Genomic DNA, 26,136 nt, shown 5'->3' on the forward strand with positions numbered 1-26,136 from the left:
GGCAAGCAAGAATATATTAGGGAACTTTACGTAAAGTTCCATAAATTTTGGGCCTCTCAGGTGGCACTAGTGGTAAAGAACCCGCCTGCCAATGCAGGAGATGTAAGAGACTTGGGTTCAAGTCCAGGGTCAAGAAGATCCCCTGGAGGAGGGCATGGCAACTCACTCCAGTATACTTGCCTGGAGAATTCCATGGACAGAAGAGCTGTGGGCTACCGTCCATGGGGTCACACAGTTGGACATGACTGAAGCGACTCAGCATGCATACACCCATGATTGTTAAAGGTAAATCATGTGACAGCAAAGCCAATACAGGGCTCCTCTAGTTATGCTTCAGTCTCCTGGGCTGAAGATGTGACCTTGGACCAGTGACTTGATGCCTCTGAGCCACACCTCCCTCACCTGGGAAAAATGATTACTGTACAGATGAAATGAGATGATGCATGTAGATTACTTGGGTTGATAAATGCTTGCTCTGCTGTCCTTTATATTAATGTCACATAGTGACCTTATGGCTAAAATCAGAGACTCTGGAGCTGCTAAGCCTGGGTTTGGATCTCAGCTCCATCACTTACTAGCTAGGTGACCTTGCTCAAGGTCACCTAGACCCTCTGTGCCTCATTTTCCTCCTCTGTTTATAAAATGAGGCTAATAGGATTATTGTGATGGTTAAATGAATGGATGGTTGAACAGCCTTTAGGACAAGAGTCTGGACACACAGGAAGTGCTATGTAAGTGTTTGTTAATAGATCATAATGTGTTCCCTTTAACCCTTAAAGGTCCTTCTGGAGAAAAGTTAGAAAACAACAGCTTCAAAGAGAAACCAGCTAATTCCAGACTCTAATTGATAAAAGGAATGGATTCCTATAATCTCAGCGGTCCCATTTGCCTTTTAGAAGATTGAGAGGCAGAATGTGTTTGCAATGGTGGAATCTTCGGCGGGTGACTGGCCAGACTGGAGCTATTTGGGGGCATGGTCCACTTTCCTACAGCGCCTCGCGCCCTTTCACCGAGCTTGACCGAGGACTGACGCCTTTTCCGACACGGGCCAGGGGCGGGCCAAGGGGAGGAGGAGGGGTGAGCTCCCGGGATCCCCTCGCCCCTCCCCCCCGCGCCCAGTGAGTAATGACATTCACGGGGAAGGGAGGGAGCGAGCGAGCGAAGGAGAGGGGCAGGCTCGGCGAGGCCATGTGATGCTGGGCGCGAGAGAGCCGCCGCCGCCGAAGCCTCCTGCTTTCCTCCCTCGGATTTCGGGCTGTCATGGCGACCCCCAACAACCTGACCCCCACCAACTGCAGCTGGTGGCCCATCTCGGCGCTGGAGAGCGATGCGGCGAAGCCGGCGGAGGCCCCCGACGCACCTGAAGCGGCCAGCCACGCCCATTGGCCCAAGGAGAGCCTGGTTCTGTACCACTGGACCCAGTCCTTCAGCTCGCAGAAGGTAGCCTGGAGGGAGCCGGGGAACCCGATGCACCTCGCGGCTAGGAGACTTGGGGGAGGGGACCCGGGAGGGTTTAAGGGTCTGAAGATCTGCTCAGAGACTGGAGGGTAGCATCTGGGGTTGGGGGGCCCGGAGGACGGGGGACGCTGGACTACTCTCCGGGGAGGTGACTGGCCCTGTCTTGGGCCCCAGGAGCACCGTCCCTCATCCTAGGCACAGCCATTCTGCCTCTTTCCCTCCCAGAAAGACCCGATCTGTTGGAAGGCTGAGAAGAGAGACAAAGGCAAAGGGAAGGGAATGGGCACTGCTGGGAAGGCGGCCTGATGGAGGGGGCGGCTGCTGCGGGGAGGGGGAGGCTGCTGCGGGGAGGGGGAGGAGCGCTTCCTCGGGTCCAGCCTCCAGCCCCAGTCCCATCGCAGGCCTGCCCTCTACGCTGCTGTCCCGATACCACAGGCCTTCGGGTCAAAGCTTCTCTGCCTCTCTGTCCGGCCGGGGGACTTCTTCTGATTGGGGTTTGAAGGGTCTGACCCTAGTCCTCCCCTTATCCTCCCTAATTTTGAGCTGAGAAGCAACGAGTTAACCCATCTCCCCAAACCTCAGCTCGGCCCATAACATCTGTGTTTTCTGCTCTTAAAGGCACAGACAACCCCACGGCCCTTTCTCAGACTCAGGGGAGCTGGAAGGTGGTTGGGAATCCAGCCTGGTGTTAAGTTATCGGGGTTCCCGCTTTCTGGGGATGAGGTCCGAACACCGCGCCTGTAAGACCCGGGCACCTCTAGGGGCGCAATCTCTAACCCTGGGCTGTCCTCTCTATGAGGCACAGATTCAGCACCATGGCCAGGTCCCAGCAGCCGGGTCCTGGTGGAGCCTACGGGTCACCCATTGCCTGACCCTTCCACTTCTCCCTGAAAGATCCTTCTGTTCCACTCACGTATTTTCCAGATGGAGAAATAGATCCCTTAAAGAGAAATGGCCTCGGAACCAGTCTTTGGTTTGACTTTGGGGTTCGGGGTCAGTTTTCATCATCTGGAAAACGGGATAATAATAACAATTATAGCTATTTCCTCTCATTGCAACCCCTTCTCAGGGTTGCTGAGAGGGTTGTTGAAAAGATGATATAGCTTATAGTTTTACACTTGTTCAGTCACTAAGTCGTGTTCTACACTGGCACTAGTCACACGTGAGCATACATTACTGTTTCAAACACAGAACACTGGGTCCCACCTCAAAGGTTTTGATTCAGTAGATCTGGAGTGGGGCCAAAGATGCTGCATCCTAACAGACTACCAGGTGATGCTGATGAAGCTGGCCCACTGACTTTCCTTTGAGTAGTTCCCAGTTTAAAGTACAGACTCTGAGGCCAGACAGTCCCCAGCAGGAGAGCCATCTTCCCCAATAATTCACCATGGAGTTTTTGGCAGGTCATTTTGCCTCCCCCAAAGCCTCAGTTTTATAATCTGTAAAATGGAGCTAATGTGAGTACCTTCTACAGAGGGCTATTTGTGATGGTGAAATAAGATGATGCACAAAAAGTGCTGATAGCAGTGCTCTGTTGATAATGATATCACTGAAGTGTTAGGTAAAGGAGGGGATGGAGTTAACCAAGGTCATGCGGGGACTCGTCCACAAATTCTATACATGCGTGCTGAACACCTACTGCACGCAAGCTCGACAAAGTTGCTGGGGATTTGGGTATGAGTCAGACCCACTTCCAGATGCCAGGATCTCCTCCTCCCCCAGAACCTCAGGAGCCAAGCCCCAGTGTCCAGGACTGGACAGGGGGTTGGGATGGCACCTCCCATCACCATTTCCCGAGGAAGCCTCCTGAGTATTTCTTATTCAGGATGAGCTCAGGGCTAAGTTGCCCCCTAAGCCAAGGATGGGACCACCCACTGCAATCCCATTTGTGACCAAGCCTCTGACCAAGGCTCTGACCAAGGCATTCTCCTGCCTCTCCTGCCAGGGCCTTCTCCTTGCCCAGGTGCCCATGGTGGGTTCTAGAGGCAGTGTAGCCTGGCAGAAAGCTCTTGGGCTGTGAAGTCAGATGGTCCTGGCTTCCAGTTTCATCTTGAGTGCTCACTGGCTGTGTGACCTTGGACAAGTCTCTTAACCTCTCTGCGCCTCTACATCCTCCTCTGAAAAGGGGGACATTTGCATCTGGCTCTGCAGGATTTCTGGGGGATTCAGAGGACATGGACATATGTTAAGTGTCAGGCACACAGCAGGAACTTAGCATTGCCTTCTTTCCCATCAGTCCTAAAGGGCCCTGCCTGTATGCACAGCAGTTCCCAGAGGGCCCTCCCAGACTTGGCAGAAGGGAAGTAAATGGCATCTACCTGCCACTCTGGCCTTGCTTTTCAAGCTCTTGGGCACTGGCACCCTAGCCCTGTCAATGCTGCCCTTGGCCACGGACCACCTCCACCCCCACTCCCAGGAGTTCCACAGGCGAGGAGTGCACAACCCACCACTCCTCTGCTCAGAGGTCTGCAGTGGCTCCCGAGTTCCTCTGGGGAAAAGCCAGAGTTGTCATAATGGCCTCAGGCCCTCCTGCAGGATTTAACCTTGCCTGATCGCGGAATCCTCATCAATCGGGGGAAGCCTGTGAACTTTTCTCAGAATAGTGTTTTTAACTGAGTAACATCAATACAAAGGAGCATTAGATTAGAAGGAAAACCAGTCCTACCGAAGTACAGCTATTGACATATTTTCCAAAACAAGTTTATTACACAATAATATGTGTTTCTGTATTAACCTACCATATCACACGATCGAGTGGAAGGACTGATAACTACTGTAACATTGAAGTCATGACAGTTGTAACTGCGGCAACTGTGAAGTGATGACAGTATCTGATTCCTAGTGGTGACAATATTGCAGGCACTGCTAACGCTATCATGCTTTGTCGCCTACACTCATAATTGAAGAGAATGCTAAGTGTCAGCCTGAGATGACTGAAAATAAACCTGTAATTTTCCCATCCTAGTTCAAGGACTCCCTGATTTTATTCATAGACCCCTGGGTCTAGGAATCTCCATTAAAAAGCCCTGTGCATGACTTTTTGATCCCCTCTCCTCTCTCTCCCATACATCCTGCTCCAGTCACTCCGGCCATCTCACCATTTCTCAAAAATTTCAGACATCTCCACCTCAGGGCCTTTGCACGGGCTGTCCCCGCTGCCTGGAACTCTTCCTCAGATCACTGTTTGAACTACCCCTTTACTTTGTTCTTTGCTCAAATGTCACCTTCTCAGAGAGGCCTGCCCTGATGGATCACTCTACTGTTTTTTTTTTTGGCTGCCCCGGGTCTTCGTTACAGTGCGTGGGCCTCTCTGGTTGTGGTGCCCTGGCTTCTTTCTTGTTTCGGAGCACTGGCTCTACCATGGACAGGCTCAGTAGCTTCAACACAGGTGCTCTAGTTGTGGCGTGTGGGCTTAGTTGCCCCACGGCCTGTGGGACCTTAGTTCCCCATCCAGGGCTCGAACCTGCATCCCCTGCACTGGTAGGCGAATTGTTAACCACTGGACCATCAGGGAAGTCCCTGGATCACCCTATTTCAAATGCCCTGGACACCCAATTTCCCTTACCTTGCTCTACTTTTTTCTTTTTTTCTGATCAACTCACTATCTTTTGACACACTATCTCATTTTAACTGCTCATCTTCTGTCTACACCCATTAGAATGTCAGCTCCCTGTGGGCAGTTACCTTTGTTTTGTTCACTGCTGAGTTTTGAGCACTTAGGACAAGACTTGGCACAGAGTAAGCATTCAGTAAATAAGTGCTGAAAAAGGGCTCATTTGTAAGCTTTACAATGTTATATTAAAAGGCATTTGATTCTGTAAGCCTAAAACTGCTCTAAGAAATAAAGCTTATTAATTTTTTCAAAAAAGTATTTGAGACAAATAAACTAAGGTTCAGAGACTCCAAGTGTCTTTTACAAAGTCACACAGCAACTAAGTGGCTGGACAGAGACACCAACCCAGCCCATCACCGTTTGTTCAAGGGCCTGGGTGAGGGGGGACAGTGCCTAACCATGACAGTGAAGCACCAGCGGGTGAATTCCAGGCACCCACAGGGGAGACAGTTTGCCCAGAGATGGCTGATGCCTGGTCACACTGAGTGGTGACCACCTGAGTCTGACCTGGCCTCCAAGAGGTGGAGATGGCAGATGGCCTTGATGGCTGCATGCCCTTCCCCCAGGCCTGGCTTCCTCCCACACTCTCCTCCCCCGCAGAATGGCACATGGCTGTGGCCTGCAGCGCAGCTAAAGGAGAAAGTCTCCTTGGCTGCTTGCCAGTGTGACCCCAAAGCAGCTCCAAGCAGGACTGTTGTTCCTCTAAAGATAGTCCCCTCCCCAGGCAGGAGTCCCACCACCAGGCATCCTCACTGAAGTTCAAGGGCAGGGACCTGGGAGCAGATGCCCTACCAGGATGCACTGTCAAATGTCTGGACCTGCCAAGGGCAAAGGCCTGATTTAGTTTCTGTTTCCATCCAGAGATCCTAGCCTGACCCAGAGGCTGGATGGCCCGGCAGAGCCCGCCAGGATGGGCTGGAGGGGAATGGGTTGGTTGGGTTCCAGCTGAACTCCAGCCTTGAATGCCCTGCAGCTCCTACAGGGCACGGGCACCACCCATGAGCTCAAAGGTACACATATAAATGCTTTACTTCGTGCCCACTCACACTTACACATACACACACGGGCACACACACTCATATCCACACTCGTGTACACGTGCTCACACAAGACTGGATGCTCACACTTATTTGTATCCATACCAACCCACACTCGTGCACACACATGCACAGACATTTGCTCATTTACACAGCTGCCACTCAGACTCATGCACACACACTCACACAACTAGACCTAACAAATGCCACCCTGGTGCTCCCTCTGCCACAGTCCCTTCCCCACCTTAGAACCAGCAGTTCCCACCCTCTGCCGAGGAGGGCAGAGTCAGCCCCATCTCCCGCAGGATCTGAATGTAGCATCAGCTCAAAGCAGGGCCAGGGGACACTCTGAGAACACGGAGTTCATCCTTTCATTTTACTAATAATTAAAAGGAGGTTCAGAAAAGGGGCAGCAGTAGTTCTAAGGTCACAGAGCATTGTCGTGGCAGAGCCAGGCTGAGGACCTGAGTCCCTGCCTCCCCATCCCACCCACAGGGCCTGCTTTTGGCTGCTGCAGCAAATGCATCTAGGTGAGGGCTGGGGGCTCAAGTCTATTACCTCTCCCTCCCCACAGTCCAGCACACAGAAGGGGTTGTTCATGTTAGCTGTGAGGGTGGGGCATCAGGTACTCTAAGACATCAACCAGGAGTGCAGGGCAGGGCAGTCTGTGGGGGGGGGGATAGCAGTGACGTCGGAACCCATGCATTAACCTCCCACACTGGCACTTGATCCCCATCATTCCACCTCAACCGTTTGCAGCCTTGAAGGAGTAGAATGCCTTCCTCATTTCACAGAAGCTGGGGATCAGAGAGGTCAAGCGACTTGCCCAAAGTCACACAGCAAATAAGCAGCAGAGTCAGCCTTCAAGTTCAGGTCTGTCTGCCTCCAGAACCTAGTCTAATTCAAGGAACCAAGACACACGTTACCCCTACCGTACGCCAGGCACTGTTCCACCAGGGCTAATTTATCTAATCCTCACAACAACCCTCTGAGGAAATTACTCGTGAGACTTCCACTGAACAGGTGAGGAAACTGAGGCGCACAGATGCAGAACTACTTGTAAAGCCAAGCCATCCAGCAATTAAGTGCTCGAGCTGGGATTTGAACTGGCACAGCCTGGCACGCAGCTCAGCGTTTTGACCATAACACCATGTTGCCTCTTCTGGGAGCTTATCTCTTAGCTTCTGGGAGGAAGACTGGGGATGCCTAGGCTCAGGAGTTACCACCTAGCTATGGATGGGGGTTATCGATGCTTTACCAGCAGAGACCTGTGCCTCTCTCGGGATGCCTTCTCTTTCTCCTGGGCTGGAGTCAGAAGTAGGGAGAGCTTGTAGGCATGGATCTTGCCATCCTTTTGCTGGGGGACCTTGGACAAGCCCAGCTTTCTCTTTGAGTCTCTGTTCACAGGGAGGGGACAGTTGGACTAGGTGGTCATTAACCATCTCCCAGCTCAGAACTGTTGAGCTGGATCAGGAGCAAGCTAGCCTTAAAACTCTCCATTAGCATCTACCAGCTCCAGTGTTTGTCTGGGACCCTCTGGACCTTAGGGCAAGACTCCGGAGAGGGCAGGTCCAGGACTCCCTGGAAGGAGCCCCCAGGGCAGAGAACACTAGTCCGGGAGTCAGGAACCTTCTAGTTTTAAGTCAACTGCCAAAGTGGCTGTGTGGTTTTGAGTAAGTTAGTTGCCCTCTCTGGGCTTTCATTTTCTCATCAAGAAAAACAGAGAGATGGTCCCTGCTCTGCCCCCCTATGGAAGGCTGTTGTGAGCATCCAACGACCAGATAGGAAGGTGTTTGGGGACAATAAAGGGCTAGGCAGATGTCAGCAAATTCTTTTCACCTCACTTTAGATTTCTCAAATCATTTGAGACATTTTGCTGTTGATTATGATGATGATGAGAAATTCTGCAAATTTCCTGGCCAGATTCACGTTTGGAGGCCAGGCTGAGTCCAATCCTGATAATGAGAATCATGAATTAAGTGCTTTCTATGTACCAGACACTGTGTTGGTACTATTATGAATACTTCAATTCTGCAAAAAGAGAAAAAGAAAAAAAAAACCCTGAAGCCCAGAAGGTCTAAGGAGTCTGCCCAAACTCACACAGCAGAGCCAGAAATCCTATCCCAACTACGTCCAACTGTGACACCCAGCTCCCTAACCACCAGGCGGCACTGTCCCTGGTCCCCAGGGCAGAGCTGTCTTCCTCCCTCCACCAGGCACCAGGCCCCCGGGAGGTACCCCTCGCCCCGTCCTGCGCCCCAGGGGCCCAGGAATGGGTTCCAGCAACAGTGTCCCCTCCGGTGTGTGACCTCTTACCCCTCTTCCCGCACGCCCCGTCCCACCCGGGCAGAGGGTCCCCGTGTGTCCGCCCGCCTTCCCCTGCTCTGACCCTGGCGCCTGTAGGTGCGGCTGGTGATCGCCGAGAAGGGCCTGGCATGTGAGGAGCGGGACGTGAGCCTGCCGCAGAGCGAGCACAAGGAGCCCTGGTTCATGCGGCTCAACCTGGGCGAGGAGGTGCCCGTTATCATCCACCGCGACAACATCATCAGCGACTACGACCAGATCATCGACTACGTGGAGCGCACGTTCACTGGAGGTACGGCGGCTGCGCAGGCCCAGACAGCGCCCCGGAAGCTTGGAAAGCCTGGGGACCCACCCCCCACCCCCGACCGAGGCCTGGTCTCCCCCACAAGGAACCACGGGCTACCCGCTGGGCTCAGACACCTCCCCCCCAGGATCCGCAGATCCCCGGGGACCCCCACTTGGAGCGCTGGGGCTGTAGCCTCCTCCTAGGAACTCAGCAGTCACAGACTGGGCTACAGACCCTCCGGAGCCCCACAGGCCCAAGCAGGGCCCAGACCCCCTTCTAAGTCCCCACAGACAGGACCCAGATCACCCAGGGAGGCCAGGGTTTGGCCAGGACCCTGAAACCCTGTAAGCATAGTCAGAACCAACAAACTCTCCGGGAACCCAGAGACGGGCTCAGATACCCGAGAACTTTCCACAGGTGAGCAGGGCCCAGCACCCTAGAACCCCCCAAAGTCCTCCTCCACCCCCTCCCTGTCTCCTTCCCTCCCTCTAGCCCTGCTCAAGTTCAGGAGTTCAGTCCCCGTGGCAGAGGCAGGCCCAGATGTGCAGTGTTTTAAAAAAAATATGAATTAGTTGCCAACATTTAAAAACCAAGGATGTTTCAATTTCAAACATCCAGGATTCCAACTTCTCGCCAAGTCTGGCAACACTAGGCCTAGACCCCCACCTGGAAACAAGCCCAGGCAGGTGAGGAGCTGCCCCTCGAAGGACAGTCTGGTAGGGCTCCCTTGAGGAGAGGTAGGCGGGCAGGACCACTTGGGGTCCCCTGTTAGCCTGGCAAGGACTTTATCTCAAGAGTCAAGGAAAGAGGGTGGGCCCAAGAAACTGTTAGTCACTCAGCCATGTCCGACTCTGTATGACCCCATGGACTGTAGCCCCCCAGACTCCTCTGTCCGTGGGATTCTCCAGGCAAGAATACTGGGGTGGGTTGCCATGCCCTCCTCCAGGGCACCTTCCCGACCCAGGGATTGAACCAGCATCTCTTATATCTCCTGCTTTCCCAGGCAGGTTCTTTACCACTAGCATCACCTGGGAAGTCAAGGAAAGGGAGTGGGCCCCAGACAGCTGGATAATTCATGGTTCCAGGATGCTGAGGTTGTGGGGTGTGGTGCCAGAGGCTGGCCTCTCTGACTCGGGGGGTGGGAGGCCCAAGACTGGGCCCTCCATCCCCTCCCCAGCCCTGCGCTATGCCCCGCAGAGCACGTGGTGGCGCTGATGCCGGAAGCGGGCAGCCCCCAGCACGCGCGGGTGCTGCAGTACCGCGAGCTGCTAGACGCGCTGCCCATGGACGCCTACACGCACGGCTGCATTCTGCACCCCGAGCTCACCACCGACTCCATGATCCCCAAGTACGCCACGGCCGAGATCCGCAGTGAGTGCCGGGCTCGGGGTTGGGGCCGCAGGACCCTCCGGTAACGTTGGCTTAGCCCCTCTCCTCCCTCTAAACTGAATCCCCACTCTTCCTCCTCTTCCTCCTATTTCTGTGTCTGTTACTCACTTTCTTCCTTTTATTTCTCCTCTTTTCACTCCTTCTCTCCTCTTCCCCATGGATATCTCTCACCATCCCTGTGTCTGTCTGTTCAGTTCTCTATCTCTCACTCTGGGTCTGTCTCTCTCTCTCTCTCTGGCTTTCCATCTCACTTACCCTGTTTTCAACTGAATATGTCTCTCTCCATCTCTGGACAAGAAAGTCCCTCTTTCTTGTCCCCCTCTCCTGCCCCCTCCTCTTGTCCTGCTATCCGATACAGAGGCTATCGGGCTATCTGTCGCCCCAGAGGCTTGTCTGTCCATGGGAGCTTGGACACCTCTCCAAAGGCATCCCAGCCCCAGACACCTGGGGTTGGCAGCCCAGGGCATTGAGTGACATTAGGGCTGGCATCACCAAGGATAACTGCCCAGATATTGCAAGGCCCCCAGCGGAGTCTGTGATTTCTGATTCAACCATCACCCGTGTACTATCGTAACTGCCAGCCTGAAAGTGCCCACAGCCTACTTTATCCTTTCATTTTTTTTTTCAGTACTCAGTAAATAAGGATTGGATGAAATCAGATCATCCATCAAACAACTGTTTACAGATTTTGGTCTAGGCTCTATGCAGACACCATGGGGTCCTATACACAGAGGAAGCATGACAAGTCTAAGTAGATAATAGATCCTTGGTAAATGGTCACTTCTTGTCTCTCAAGGGAATGAGGCTCACGTCTGAAGGTGAGGCAGGTTGTGGAACTTGATTTCATCCTTCTAGAGTGCCCCTGAACAAGACTCAGGATGTGTTTATATTGTCCTGTCCCCAGTGAAGCAACATTTTTTGAGGTTGTCTATGACCCAAGCCTTCGATAGGGGGCTGGGGACAGAAGGGGACTGTCACAGTTTCTACCTTCCCAGGGTCATAGTTTCCTGGAAGCAGAAAGACAAATGACCAGGTAATTACAATGCAGGACTAAGTAAATTTGAGCAGCCTCTTAGGAGAGCAGTCTGGCACTATGTGTCGAATATTAAAAGGCCCACACCTTTGGAGATTGTCCTGCAATGACAGTTGGATGTGTGAGCCAAAGAAGTATATACAAAGATATGCATTGCTGCATATGAGCTAGTAGCAAGAAGCTGGAGATAACCTAGTTGTCCATGATCTGGGAAAATGAAGGCATGAATGTGTATGCATGCTTAGTCATGTCCAACTCTTTGTGACCCTGTGGACTGTAGCCCCCCAGCTCCTCTGTCAATGGGGTTTTCCAGGCAAGAATACTGGACAGGGTTGCCAATTCCTTCTCCAGGGGATCTTCCCAACCCAGGGATCGAACCCAAGTCTCCCGTGTCTCCTGCATTCACAGGCAGATTATTTACCCACTGAGTCATCAGGGAAATAACCTTGTTGTCCATGATTTGGGGAATAGGTAGATAAATTCTATTTCTTACAAACAATGGAATATTGTGCAGCTGTTAAAAAATAATAGACACATGGAATGCTCTCTAAGACATATTCATAAAGAGGAAGAAAGTGAAGCATCTAATGTGCTATCATTTATGTATGTAAAAGGGGGTCCAGTGGCTACACAAGTGCTTGCAAACACAAAGCGTATTTCTAGAAGTATGCATGAGAAGATTAAGGGATCAGGACTAAGGGACTGCAGATTGAGAGAAGAGAGATTTACTTTTCTGTGTATATTCTTTAATATTGTTTGAATTCTTAAGCAAGTATGCATGTATAGTCTGTTCAGGACTAATTGATTTAAATTTTTCTAATCTAGTACCAGTCAGTATTATGATAAGGTGAACACAGAGGCTGGGGCTAAAGAAGATGCCCATCCCAGCCTCTGGGGTCGTGGAGGGCTTCTGGAAGGCAGCAATATTCAAGGATGACCAGGAACTGGAAAGGGAAATAAAAGAAAGAATTCTTTTGGGTTCAGGGATAGGAGAGGGCATGGTGTGAAACCAAAGGACGCTTAATGGGGTTGATGTATATAGCCCAATGGGGGTAGGTGTGGTCCTGGTGTGAATCTAGGGAGTAGGACTGGCAGAATTGGAATTTTATCTGAAGAGCAGCAGAGAAACAGTGGTGGAAAGTGACAGGATCAGATTTGCACTTTATAAATATCATTCAACAGAAGTAAGAGTGGGTGGGACAGTTAAAGGGTCCTGGCCGTCATCTAGGTGAGCAATGATGCTGATCTGGACTAGGTGGAAGGAGTTCCTAAGTGCTTCTGAAAGATAGAGGTGCTCCCCCATCCTGTCCTGAGTTATTTGAAGGTACCTGGAAGGCACTGGGGTGCAGAGAGGATCTCAAGGCTCCAGCCCAGCTGAGGGAGAGAGGAAGGACCTCACAGGATGCAAAAGTCATCCTGCAGTGACCCCTCCCCCATCCCAATTAGTCAAATTCTTTCCTTGGCCTTGTCTGCCCTCCTGGGGTCTGAAGAAAGCCACATGGGCAGCCCTGGGTGACTGGCAAAAGGAGAAGATGCTGTCCTTGAACTTCAAACTCATGAAACATCAATGAGACTTAATATAGCCCCATAGCTGAAAGATCTGGGAAATGTGCTTGCTGATATCAAGCCAGGAGATGGGATGGTGGACAGTGAAACTTCAGAGGGCAGAAGCTGAACAATTGCAGTCACTCATTTATTTTCTCATTCTATTCCATTCATTCATTCATAAACTCTTGTTCTGTGCCAGCCTGTACTGGGTTTTAAGGGAGCAGAGATGAATCAGATATATTCACTGCTCTCCAGAAACTCGGATTCCAGTGGGGGACATGCACATCCAGAGATAAGTACATTGGCATCAAAATCTCCATGTACAGCAGTACATGTTGTGCACTGCACAAGTCCAGGGGGCAATTTTCACATAGACCACAATGTGAATAGATGTGTGCAATGGTAGCTGATTAATGTGTTTGCATTCTCTGGTGGAAATCTGTACAGCATATGCTGGAGGACAAAGAGACCTAGAGGATCAGGAAGGGCTTCATAGAAGAAGTGATCTTGAGCTGGATCTGGAAGGGGAGTTTCAGGAATACAGGAGAAGGCCCTTCCAGGAAGAAGAAGCAGTCAGAGCAAAGGCCTAGAGGTTTGGAGTGATCTGGACATTCAGGGAGTACCAAGCATTTGGAGGGGCTAAAATGTTACCATACAGGGAAAGAGGCAGTTGGGGGAACTCAGTGGAAGAAGACGGAGTTGATTAGGGAAGAGAGGGGTGATCCTGCTGCATCTTTTAAGGCAAATTGAAGAGCTTGAACATTTTCCGAGGGCAGTGAGGAGCAATAGGTGGGTTTTCAGCTGGAGTGGCATAGTCAGGTGTGTGTTTGAGGAGGGTCTCTCTGGCAGAACCAGGGGGAAGGGCTTGGAGAGGGGAGAGTGCAGGTGACCGGGGATAGGTCACAGCATCCAGGAAAGAGATCATTGGGGGAAGGGGGGTCTGAATTAAAGGAGAGTCAGAAAAATGAAAGGGAGAAGTTAAACATGAGAAAGATTAAATAGGAAAATCAATGGAAACTGTGACAGGTTTGTTTTGGGGAGGAAGGAGAAGGCAGTGTTGAGGACAACCCCCAGTTATCTGGGCTTCCCAGGTGGCACTAGTGGCAAAGAACCCACCTGCCAATGCAGGAGATGTAAGAGACGCAGGTTCGATCCCTGGGTCAGGAAGATCCCCTGGAGGAGGGCATGGCCACCCTCTCCAGTATTCTTGCCTGAGAACCCCATGGACAGAGGAGTCTGGCAGGCTATGGTCCATTGGGTTGCAAGGAGTCAGACATGACTGAAGTGACTTAGCACACACGTACGCCCAGGTATCTGGCTTGGCTTAGTGTGGGGCAAGTGTGCTGCAGTTTGGGGAGTATGCAAACAAGGAGCAGGTGGAGCAGAGAAGATGATGGGGTTGGTTGGGTGAGGATGAGTTTGAGGAGCCCAAGAGATGTCCAAATGGACTTGGGGCTCAGGGGAGAGGGCAGGTCAGGTTTACACACCACCTGACCCACTGTGTCCCAGACTTACTGGCTAAGAATTCTGGAGAAATTCTACCTCACACATGGAATCTATTCCATGCAGGATCTTATCCCACTTAATCTTTCCACCTCCTCTTGTAAAACCCATGGCTCACAGTTAAACTTTTTAAGGTAGATTACAGCACAGTTCCTCTCTCCCATTAAGAATAATTCTCAAGATGCTGCCTTGAGTTCCATCAGTGACCCATGTTCCATCACTCTGGCCTTTTTGACATCTTTAAAAAGCCAGTTTTCCCAGAAAACATGGTCAGTGTGTCCCTATATCTTCAAGGAAGTTCCCTCACCAGAAGTGGACACCAAACTCTCTTATAATTTTTCGTTTAACTGAACAAATTTTTCCTTGTGGGTTATAGTGAGTGAGCACCAGACTGAGAATTAGACAGATTCAGCTTCAAAATCTCTGCTTGTTGTTTACTAGTGTGTTATGTTATTTAGCCTCTCTGAACTTGTTTCTTCACTACAGAAAGGGGTGGGGAAAATGTAAACTGAAATAGGAGCTTGTCCAGGTTTAGGGTGATATTCATTTCTGGCCAAACTCCTACTCATCCCCCAGAGTCTCATCCTCCTTGAGGTTTCTTGATACCTTATGCCCTAGGCATCCATTCACTCTTCATTAGAGGTTGGCCATGCTATGTCATAGATATCTCTTATGGGTCTGTCTCTCCCACTAGCCTGAGCCTAAGGCAGGATGGTATCTCATCCATCCCTATGTCCTGGCCTGAAGTGATATAGTGTCTGCTGGTTATGCCTGTTGATATTGTTACTTTCCAGACTAGTGTTTGAGTGGGACCCATTCCAAGGTGTAGGGGAAGAGAAAGGAAAAGCACCAGGTGTCGGATGAATGGGACCTTTCCTATTCTTTCCCCAGGACATTTAGCCAACGCCACCACGGACCTCATGAAACTGGACCATGAAGAGGAGCCCCAGCTCTCTGAGCCCTACCTTTCTAAACAGAAGAAGCTCATGGTGAGTGCCCTTAGGCCTACTCATTCCCCTCTCCCACCATCTTTTCCATGGAAGAGAAGAATTGGGAGAAGCTGGTTCTAAGTAGAAATCATTTGATGACCTGAAATGGGAAAACCACCAGCTTGCTTTTCCAATCCTGTCTCCTCTGTCATTTACTGGCTCTTTGACCTTGAGCAAGTCGCTGTGCCCCTGGAGCCTCCGTTTCCTCCTGTCTTCAGTTGTATCTCTAAGAGCAGAGCTTTGTACTGAGGTTCTTGGGTAAATGTAGTATTGAGGGAGTGCTTCAAGGAGAACCCAGTAAGGATGGGTTAGGAATGAAGAAGGAGCTAAGTTCACCTGATCTAGAGCTTAAAAAGTACCACAAAGTCACCTTGAACAAAAGGATAGACTTTTATACCCCTGTATTAGCCATTGGCCCAAGTATTTCTCAAGTATTTCTGGGAAACTCCTTTTTGGCCAAAAGCAATTCTCTGGAGAAGGGGCAGTTGTGAGCCACTATCAACCAGCTTTTACACCCATGAAAGGGATCTGGTTAGGACAGCTAAGCTCATCAGACTGCTGTGAGCAGCAGATGAGGATGCTTTGTAATATTGGGGTATCCAATACACTTGAGGGATTATTTGGAGACCGGGTTTGCAGAAGGGGATTTGGACCAAGATTCTAACATCCCTGGTCATCTTTGCCCGATTGAAGCCAACTCAGCTCCTCTAGCTCCTGCCTGTCCTGCCCGCAGGCCAAGATCTTGGAACATGATGATGTGAGCTACCTGAAGAAGATCCTGGGGGAGCTGGCCATGGTGCTGGACCAGATCGAGGCTGAGCTGGAGAAGAGGAAGCTTGAGAATGAGGGTGGGTGCCAGTTCTGGGGTAGGTGAGTGCTGGAGCTCATCCAGCCCACCCTGTCTGTGTCTCAGCATCTTTTTCCCAAAGATCTCAGAGGACTATCCAGGTGGTTAGGATCATGGGCCATGGAGTCAGAAAACCTAGGTTTAAGTCCTAGGTTGGCCACTTGCTAGTTGAATGGCCCTGGGCCAGGTACTTCACCACCCTGAACCTCAGTTCCCTGTCTATAAAATGGGGATAATAATAAGATCTACTTCAGAGAGATGCTGAGACATTGCATGAAATAATACATGTAGAATGCTTAGATCAGTGCTTTGCACACAGTAGGTATTTAATAAAGGTTAATGATGATGATGATGGTAGTGATGGTGGTGACCATTATCCCTTATACCATCTCACCTTTCCCCCACTGAAGGATGTATTATGGCTCCTTCATGCTGTAGCCAAACATCTAGGCTCACCCAGACTCTCTGACCTTGACTCTTTCTATTCTCAATTGTGTCTCTTCTTGGGACCCTAAGCATGCCAGCCTCATTTCCACCTCCACATCTTTGCTCCTGCCACTCTTCTAGGCTGGAGTACCCTCTCCATACCACTCTGCTCCTTGTCTTCATTTATCCACCATCTTTGCTATCACCTTCTTCAAATGTCATTCTGGACTTTCCCATTTTGCTCTATTTTAGGTGGCCTGTTAGTCTGGTCTCCTCAACAACGCAAATTTGTGGAAGCCATGCAAGCTGCACTGCTACACTTACATCTTCACACACACACAGATGTCTGTGTTTTTAGAGAGGTTGGGGAGTACAATATTCTAAAAGATAGGTGTAGAGTCAGACAGATTCAAATTAGGGTTCCAGCTTTGCTGCCTGTACTGTGTGACTTGGACAAGTTTCTTTCCCTATTGGAACCTCAGTTTCCTTATCTGTGAAATAGGATGTGTGTGCACGTGCACAGTCACTTCAGCCTTATCTGACTCTCTGCAACCCCATGGACTATAGCCTGCCAGGCTCCTCTGTCCATGGGATTCTCCAGGCAAGAATACTGGAGTGGGTTGCCATGTCCTCCTGCAGGGGATCTTCCCATGGATCGAACCATGTCCCCTGTGGCTCCTGTACTGCAGGTGTATTCTTTACCTCTGAGCCACCAGGGAAGCCCAAAATAGGATGGTAATAGTACAGTTTAAAACCCTAACTCCATCCTGTTGAACTCTTTAAAAAGTGAAAAGCCCCCAGCACAGTGTTTAGAACAAACTAGTTTATTCCATGTGACAGCTAAAGACATGTGCATTCTTCAGATGAGAAAACTGAAGCTCAGAGAGGTAAAGTGACTTGCTCAAGGTCACACAGCTCTTAAATGGCATAGTTAGGACAAGAACACCTTCCCTTTTGGCGGGTCCAATGTTCGTCCAGCATTTCACAGCTGAGGCTCCAAGTGCAAGGCACACACGGGTACCTAAGGTCCTAAATAGGGACATTGTCATGCATGCTGAAACCAACTGTCATAAATCCTTTCGACAAAAAAGCACAGTATGGCTGAATGAGTAAAAAGAACGTATGTTGAGTTGGCCAAAAAGTTCACTCGGGTTCTTCCACACAATATTATGGAAAAACCTGAATGAACTTTTTGACCAACCTGATACCTCAAAAAGGAATTTTTCTCATTTCTATCTGAGAGGGTGCTGGAGAAAGGCTATTACAGTAGAGTGTTAAGAGGCCAGTGGACCTAGCTGGACTACATGTTGCCCATCATCTGGAAGGCTAAGCAAGACTAAGCCGAATGATGGTCACAGGGATTCTGAGAGCAGCAAGAGAGCGGAGACCCAGTGTGCAAACACATGTTAAGCATCTTCTTGTGCCACATTGACTAAAGCCCCATTGGCTAAAGCAAGTGACACAGCAGAGCTAGGATTTAACGGGTGGAGGGTTGGCTTCTGCCTCTTGGTGGCAGGATCAGTAAAGCCTTTGTGAAGGGGCATGCCTGCAAGAATGGGAGGAATTTGTGGCTGTTTCTGCAGTCTACTCAGGGTGAGGTTAGTCTACCCACTAAACCTACTTTTAGTGGGTTTCAAAGGAGACAAGCACAGATGAGATGATGGTGGCTAGGACTGAGGTGGTGGCCGTGGAGATGGGAAGGCATGAAAGACTCGAGAGGTATTTTAGAGACTAAAACAGGCAGGAACTTGCTGAAAGGTTGAGGGTGTTGGAGGAGGGGTGGGGAGTAAGAAAGGAGAAAGGAATCAAAGAGGACTTGTGAGGTCTTGGTCTGAGTTACTGATGATACCATTTCCTGATATGGGCGAGGGGGACCCAAGAGTTCAGTTTGGGGCACAGTGAGTTTGAGATGCTTTTGCAGCACCCGAGGAGGCGTGTCATGTGAGCTATTAGATATTCCAGTCTGACTTTCAAAGGAGAGGTCAGAATTTGGAGATGGAGATTTGCGAGTCTTCAGCATACACACGGGTTTTTTGGTTTTGTTATTTACTTATTTATTTTGGCCATGCGGCTTATAGGATCTTAGTTCCCTGACCAGCGATTGAACCCACACCCTTGGCAGCGAAAGCATGGAGTTCTAACCACTGAACCGCCAGGGAATTCCCATATATGTTGTGATTCAAGTCATAGAATTGGATAATGTCATGTAGAGGATAGTGGAGAGGGAAAGACACATCAAGACCTGCTTATTAGTTATTTATTGCTTATACCAAACTGCTCCCAAACTCAGCAGCTTAAACAAAAAGCTTTTGTCATATCACACATTTTTCTGTGAATGGGGAATTTTGGAGCAGCTTGGCTGAGTGGTTCTAATATGGGGTTGCATGATGCAGGCTGCAGTCCAGCTGTTGGCTGGGGCTGCAACATTTTGAACTGAAAGATGGCTTATTCACGTGGGTCTTGACTATAGGTCTCAGTTCCTCAGTGGCTGATGGCAGGAGACCTCGGTTCCTACGTGGGCATCTTATTAGGGGTGCTTGAGTTTCTTCAAAACATGGCAGCTGGTTTTCCCCTGAGTGAGTGACCCCAGAGAGATAGAAGCAGCAGAAGCCACATTATCTTTTATGATCTACCCTTGAAAGTCATTCTGTCACTTCTGCCACATTCTGTTCATTCAAAGTCAGTCATTAAATACAGTCCACATTCAAGGGGAAGAAAATTGGGCTCCATAAAAGAGATAAGTATCAAGTAATCTTAGGTATATTTTTTCTTTTTCTTTTTAAATAGAAGTATAGTTGATCCACAACATTATATTAGTTTCAGGTAATGTTACATTAGTTTCAAGCAGTTTACCTTCTGAGCCACCAGGGAAGTCAGCTTCAGGTATACAGCATAGTAATCAGTATTTTTACAGATTATACTCCGTCAAAAGTCTTTACAGGGTAATGGCCATAAATGCCTGTGCTATACAGTATTTCCTTTCTGCTTATCTATGCAATACATAGTAATTTGCATCTCTTAATCCCATACCCCTAATTTGCCCCTCCCCCTTCCTTCTTCCCTTTGGTAACGACTAGGGTTTTTTAAATTAATTAATTAGCTGTTTTTGGCTGCTCTGGGTCTTCATTGCTGCAAGAGGGCTTTCACTAGTTGCTGTGCACAGGCTTCTCACTGCGGTGGCTTCTCTTGTTGCAGTTCAGGGGCTCTAGGGCCTGTGGCTTCAGTATTTGTGGTGCACAGGCTTAATTGCTCCACGGCATGTAGGATATTCCGGGACTAGGGATCGAACCCATGTCCCGTGCACTGCAGGCAGATTCTTAACCACTAGACGACCAGGGAACTCCAACGACTGGTTTATTTTCTCTCTTCTTTATGGAAAGACATTCTATTTTATTATTTATTTGGCTGCACTAGGTCTTAGTTGCACCATGCGGGATCTCTGATCTTTGTTACCGCATGTGAGATCTTCAGTTGCTGCATGTGAACACTTAGCGATGGCACACAGGATCTAGTTCCCTGACCAAGGATCAAACCCGGGCCCTCTGCATTGGGAGTGCAAAGACTTAGCCACTGGAACACAGGGAAGTCCCAGGAATGGACATTCTTAAATAGTGACGCACATATACATACTTGTAAACATCTGTCTGCAGGCAAACACCAGATGCACACGGGTGTACACTTCACTCACGCGTGTGGTAATCCAGCCCACTTCATGGACACAGATACCCATGTGTGCAGCTGTCTACATGCCTATACACAATCAGCTGCACGGATCTAAGCAGACATTCACATGGCTAAACATACACACCATGCAGGTTGCAGACACATAGGTCCACACACAGACCCAAATCAAAATGCACCCATTGAAAGGGGATTGTGTGTCTGTAGAAATACATACAGATGTGCTTATTTGCACATAGAAAGAAGCAGCTTAATGCAGTGGTTATAAGCACAAGCTCCAGAACCAGATGGCCTGGGTTCAAATCCACATTCTGCTCTGCCATTCACTAGCTGTGTGGCTTCTACTAAGTTACTAAACCTCTCTGGGCTTCAAATTCCCTCATCTGTGAAACAGGGATAATAATACCACCTATTTGATTGGATTGATGTGTGGATTAAGGAAATGAAACCACACTCTCCTGGTTCATCTCATACCTCACAGACTGTGCCTTCTTGTGCACCGTAACTAGTTTCTCTCATTGCCCAATATCTAAACCTTGGCATGTCCCACGGCTTAGTCCTTGGTCCTGTTCTCAAATCTGTCTACACTCATCCAGTGCGTACCCCAGCACTTCCATTCCTTGGTCCTGCCTCCTCTTACTGACCCTCACCCTGATCATGATCTTACCCCTCTTCTTACACAGCAGTAATTCCCTGATCAATTTTTTTTTTCAAGTAGTTACAATTAACCTCAATAGGTTTATTAATTTTTTTTAAATAAATTTATTTATTTTAGTTGGGGGCTAATTACTTTACAATATTGTAATAGTTTTTGCCATACATTGACATGAATCAGCCTTGGGTCTACATGTGATCCCCTTCCTGGACCCCCCACCCACCTCCCTCCCCATCCCATCCCTCTGGGCCATCCCATTGCCCCGGCCCTGAGCCCTTGTCTCATGCATCGAACATGGAATGGTGTTCTGTTTCACATATGATAATATACATGTTTCAATGCTATTCTCCCAGAACGTCCCACCCTCACCTTCTCTCTCAGAGTCCATAAAATTGTTCTATGCATCTGTGTCTCTTATTCTGTCTCGCATATAGGGTTATCGTTACCATCTTTCAAATTCCATATATATGCATTACTATACTGTATTGGTGTTTTTCTTTCTGGCTTACTTCACTCTGTATAATGGGCTCCAGTTTCATCCATCTCAGTGGAACCGATTCAAATGTATTTTTTTTAATGGCTGAGTAATATTCCATTGTGTATATGTACCACAGCTTCCTTATCCATTCGTCTGCTGATGGACATCTAGGTTGCTTCCATGTCCTGGCTATTGTAAACAGTGCTGCAATGAACATTGGGGTACACGCGTCTCTTTCAATTCTGGTTTCTTCCGTGTGTATGCCCAGCAGTGGGATTGCTGGGTCATATGGCAGTTCTATTCCCAGTGTTTTAAGGAATCTCCACACTGTTCTCCATAGTGGCTGTACTAGTTTGCATTCCCACCAACAGTGTAAGAGGGTTCCCTTTTCTCCACACCCTCTCCAGCATTTATTGCTTGTAGACTTTTGGATAGCAGCCATTCTGACTGGTGTGAAATGATACCTCATTGTGGTTTTGATTTGCATTTCTCTAATAATGAGTGATGTTGAGCATCTTTTCATGTGTTTGTTAGCCATCTGTATATCTTCTTTGGAGAAATGTCTGTTTAGTTCTTTGGCCCATTTTTTGATTGGGTCATTTATTTTTCTGGAATTCAGCTGCAGAAGTTGCTTGTATATTTTTGAGATTAATTGTTTGTCTGTTGCTTCGTTTGCTATTATTTTCCCCCATTCTGAAGGCTGTCTTTTCACCTTGCTTATAGTTTCCCTGATCAATCATTATAAGCAGCCCCTTGTCTGCACCTCCAGCTCCCTTATCCCTCTCCTACTTCATCACACTTTGCAAAACCTCAGTTCAGTTCAGTTCAGTTCAATTGCTCAGTTGTGTCTGACTCTTTGCGACCCCATGGACTGCAGTACGCCAGGCTTCCCCATCCATCACCAACTCCCGGAGCTTGTTCAAACTCATGTCCATCAAGTCGGTGATGCCATCCAGCCATCTCATCCTCTCTCATCCCCTTCTCCTCCTGCTTTTAATCTTTCTCAGAATCAGGGTCTTTTCCAGAGTCAGTTCTTCGCATCAGGTGGCCAAAGTATTGGAGTTTCAGCTTCAGTATCAGTCCTGCCAATAAATATTCAGGACTGATTTCCTTTAGGATGGACTGGTTGGATCTCCTTGCAGTCCAAGGGACTCTCAAGAGTCTTCTCCAACACCACAGTTCAAAAGCATCAATTCTTCGGCACTCAGCTTTCTTTGTAGTCCAACTCTCACATCCATACATGACTACTGGGAAAACCATAGCTTTGACTAGACGGACCTTTGTTGGCAAAGTAATGTCTCTGCTTTTTAATATGATGTCTAGGTTGACCCCACAGACTATACAGTCCATGGAATTCTCCAGGCCAGAATACTGGAGTGGATAGCTTTTTCCCTTCTCCAGCAGACCTTCCCAACCCAGGAATCGAACTGGTTTCAAAATTTCAGACCTAGTTAAACCCAGCTCTCCACCTATTCAGCCTATACCCAGGAGCCTAAACATGGCTGGAGAAATGTACAAGGATGGCGGCTGATCTTTCTTTCTTTCTTTTTTATGATTATTTATTTGGCTGTGCCAAGTCTTGGTTATAGCACATGTAATCTTCGGTGCCACATGTGGTATCTTTAGTTGCAGCATTCGAACTCTTAGTTGTGGTATGTGGGATCTAGTTCCTTGACCAGGAATTGAACCTAGGCCCCCTGTATTGGGAACGCAGAGTCTCAGCCACTGGACCACCAGGGAAGTCCCCAGCTATTCTCATTTTGAACTCATGACCACTAGCCTTAGATGGCCTTCCTGCTGCCCCAGGCCTCCCACTAGATGATGATTTACTACCTCTCCTTTCTCCTGAACCCTCCAGCTGCTTCACCCAACATCCTCACTCTCAACTGACCCCCATAGCTACTCTCCCACCAGTCTTAGTGCCCATATGTACACTGTATTTTATCAATTATAAGATGCATCTTTGTTAAATCACATGTCAACATCCCTAAAATTGGAAGGTTCTCAGTAGTTTAATTGGCATCACTTGTTCTCTCTCGGGTGGATGTCTTACATTTGAAACTTAGAAATTTAGATGTCTTGAAAGACGGTGCTGTACTCCCTCTTGCTACCAAGGATGAACTGTTCTTGAACTAGCTAAGCTCAGTCCCTTCCCTGTGTACTGGATGCCACCCACGCTCATCCACTCAAAGACAACCACAGCAGTAATTCTCTCCACTCTCTCCTGTAGCATCTCTTCCCCTCTCAGCTCAATCATTCCCATCAACGTATTTTTTTTTCTTTCAACTTACGAAAACACTCTTGACCCATCTCATAGTATCGGTGTATCCTTCCCATCACAGCAGAACTCTTTGGAAGGGGGGGACTTTTGCTTAATGTCTCCATTTCCCTTCCTCCCTTTCTCTCTTGGACTCCCTCCAGCCAGGCTTTCATTGTCAGCATGTACTCCACCTGTTCTTGTCAAGGTCAGTAGCCGCTGAATGCAATCTCCAGTTATCAGCTTCCCCTTCTGTGACCTCCCAGCAATGTCTGACCTCAGCTGAGCCCTCTCTCCCTGGCACACCTTCTTATCTTGGCTTCTAGGGAACCACCCTTTCCTGGGTCATCTCCCACCCCATATGTGCTCCTTCTCATGCTGCTTTGCTGGTTGCTTCTTGTTGCCCAAGATCTCAATCATGACGCCCCCAAAGTTCCGTCCTTGGTCCCGTTCTCAGCTCTGTCTCCACTCATGCCTTTGATGATGCCACTAAATGTGCCTCAAACTGCAGACACATCATCTCTCCTCGGAAGTCTCATGAGCATCTGGAAGGTTCCATAGTCAAGAACAAACTTTTGATCAGAGCCTTCATTACATTTTAGCTCTTCCTCCCATGAAACCATGAACCTCTTGAGGGAAGACATTGTGTCTTATCACATCTTCATCACCAGCACACATGCTCAGTTGTGTCTGACTCTTTGCAACCCATGGAACATACCACCAGAGACACATTTAAAATGTTTTAAATTATTAATTAATTAATTCTTGACTGCACTGGGTCTTCATTGCTGTGAATAGGCTTTATCTAGCTGCAGTAAGTAGGGGCTACTATCTAATTTAGGTGCACAGGCTTCTTGTGGTGGCCTCTCTTGTTGCAAAGCACAGGTTGTAGGTGCTCAGGCTTCAGTAGTTGTGGCACACACGCTTAGTTGCCCCGCGGCACGTGGAATCATCCCAGACTAGGGATCAAACGTATATCCCCTGCATTGGCAGGCAAATTCTTTACCACTGAACCACCAGGGAAGCCCAGGGCTTCAACTTTTACTCTGACCACGACAGGGAATCATTACGGGGCTTTGATCAGAGAGAAGGACATGATCTGACTTAAGGTTTAACAGGATTCCTCTGACTACTGTGCTTAGAATAGACTCTAGGGAGTCAAAGGCAAAAGATAATGGTTGTTAGGACCAGGGTGGTAACAGTGGAGGTAACATTCAACTTTGGATGTTTTTTGAAAGTAAAGTTGATGGGAATTGCTGCCAAAGTGTATGTGGGTATGAAACAAAGAGAAGAATTCAATGTGACATGAGGCTTTGGGCCTGAATAACTGAATGGACGGAGGTACTGTTACTGACAGATGAGTGCAGTGCGGATGAGTGTGGTGGATTTGGGGTAATGATCAGGAATTCAGTTTTGGACTTGTCCGGTTTGAAACACCCAGTGAACAGGCAAGTAGAGCTGGAAAATAAGCAGTGTGATATGTGAGTCCAGAGTTTAAATACATCTTCCTGACCTAGGGATCGAACCTGGGTCTCTTATATCTCCTCCATTGGCAGGTGGATTCTTTTACCTGTGCCACCTGGAAAGCCCCTAAATACATATATTTGCATTTAACAAGTCAGCTGATTTAAAAGAAAACAATAATAGAGGAAGTGTATGCATATGGCCAAAATCATGAAAGAAGTACAGGAGTGGGTGACCTTGGGGAAACACTATGGCCGGCAGACAGAAGCCACAGGTGTAAATGATGAGAGAGAAGGGAGTTATGGGAGGACAGAAGCTGAGCCCGCCCCACCGCCATCTTGTCTCTCTTCCACTCCAGGGCAGAAATGCGAGCTGTGGCTCTGCGGCTGTGCCTTCACCCTTGCGGATGTCCTCCTGGGAGCCACCCTGCACCGCCTCAAATTCCTGGGACTGTCCAAGAAATACTGGGAAGACGGCAGCCGGCCCAACCTGCAGTCCTTCTTCGAGAGGGTCCAGAAACGCTTTGCTTTCCGGAAAGTTCTGGGCGACATCCACACCACTCTGCTGTCGGCGGTCATCCCCAACGCGTTCCGGCTGGTCAAGCGGAAACCGCCATCTTTCTTTGGGGCGTCCTTCCTCATGGGCTCCCTGGGAGGGATGGGCTACTTTGCCTACTGGTACCTCAAGAAAAAATACATCTAAAGCCAGGCCCCGCGCTTGGTGTCTGACTGTCGGTGTCTCTGTGCTGTGTGATTCCCAACGAGCTCTCGGTAACGCACCGTCTCGTCTCACGAACACTTGGACAGCCCCCTCCCACCCCTCGTTCGGAGTAATTCTATAGTCAGTGTGAAAACATTCCATAGTTTAGGAGTAGATATTGCCAATGCCGTGAGTTGAGGCCACGGCTGTACTAAAGGAGAAAAAGAGTGAGTGGGAAAGAGAGAGAGAGGAAAGCAAAAACACGAATGCCTTTTTTGTTTGTTTGTTTTGATTCAAGGTCTCAAGATGGAACTGTGGGGACTAGTTGGGATCTGAGGTGAGTCCCAGACCATTTCATTCACCAGGGCCCAAATTCTGGGAGGTGCTGGGGGCTCCGAGGGCCTGACCCCTCGCCTCCCCTTCCCTCTTGCCCAGGGAACTCTTCCACAGGACAAAGCCAACATCAAGA

At 49.0% G+C, this 26,136-nt stretch overlaps 1 protein-coding gene across 4 annotated transcripts; it reads left to right on the forward strand.

The window, feature by feature from the left end:
* The first annotated feature begins 1,113 nt into the window (after positions 1-1,113).
* On the forward strand, positions 1,114-25,697 carry GDAP1L1 (ganglioside induced differentiation associated protein 1 like 1). Of its 4 annotated transcripts, XM_081557042.1 has the most exons (7): positions 1,261-1,440; positions 5,356-5,364; positions 8,512-8,704; positions 9,896-10,069; positions 15,063-15,160; positions 15,894-16,008; positions 25,327-25,697. In XM_081557042.1, exons 1-7 carry the CDS (start codon positions 1,261-1,263, stop codon positions 25,668-25,670), a joined length of 1,113 nt encoding a protein of 370 aa, XP_081413168.1. In that variant the 3' UTR covers positions 25,671-25,697. The 4 variants fall into 4 exon arrangements, with proteins under 4 accessions (XP_081413167.1, XP_081413170.1, XP_081413168.1 ...); XM_081557041.1 differs by lacking the exon at positions 5,356-5,364 and having other exon boundaries at positions 1,114-1,440; XM_081557043.1 differs by lacking the exons at positions 5,356-5,364; positions 9,896-10,069.
* The last annotated feature ends 439 nt before the right edge of the window (positions 25,698-26,136 follow it).

The sequence above is a fragment of the Giraffa tippelskirchi genome, chromosome 13 (genome assembly GCF_054371585.1).
Source record: "Giraffa tippelskirchi isolate mGirTip1 chromosome 13, T2T-mGirTip1v1.2.pri, whole genome shotgun sequence".
Classification (NCBI taxonomy): domain Eukaryota; kingdom Metazoa; phylum Chordata; class Mammalia; order Artiodactyla; family Giraffidae; genus Giraffa; species Giraffa tippelskirchi.

Excerpts from the sequence above, each read along its gene's own strand:
- GDAP1L1 (XM_081557042.1), top strand. The coding sequence starts at position 1,261 with ATGGCGACCCCCAACAACCTGACCCCCACCAACTGCAGCTGGTGGCCC. Across the intron at positions 8,705-9,895 it reads GGAGCGCACGTTCACTGGAG|AGCACGTGGTGGCGCTGATG; the intron begins GTACGGCGGCTG and ends TATGCCCCGCAG. Across the intron at positions 15,161-15,893 it reads CTAAACAGAAGAAGCTCATG|GCCAAGATCTTGGAACATGA; the intron begins GTGAGTGCCCTT and ends TCCTGCCCGCAG.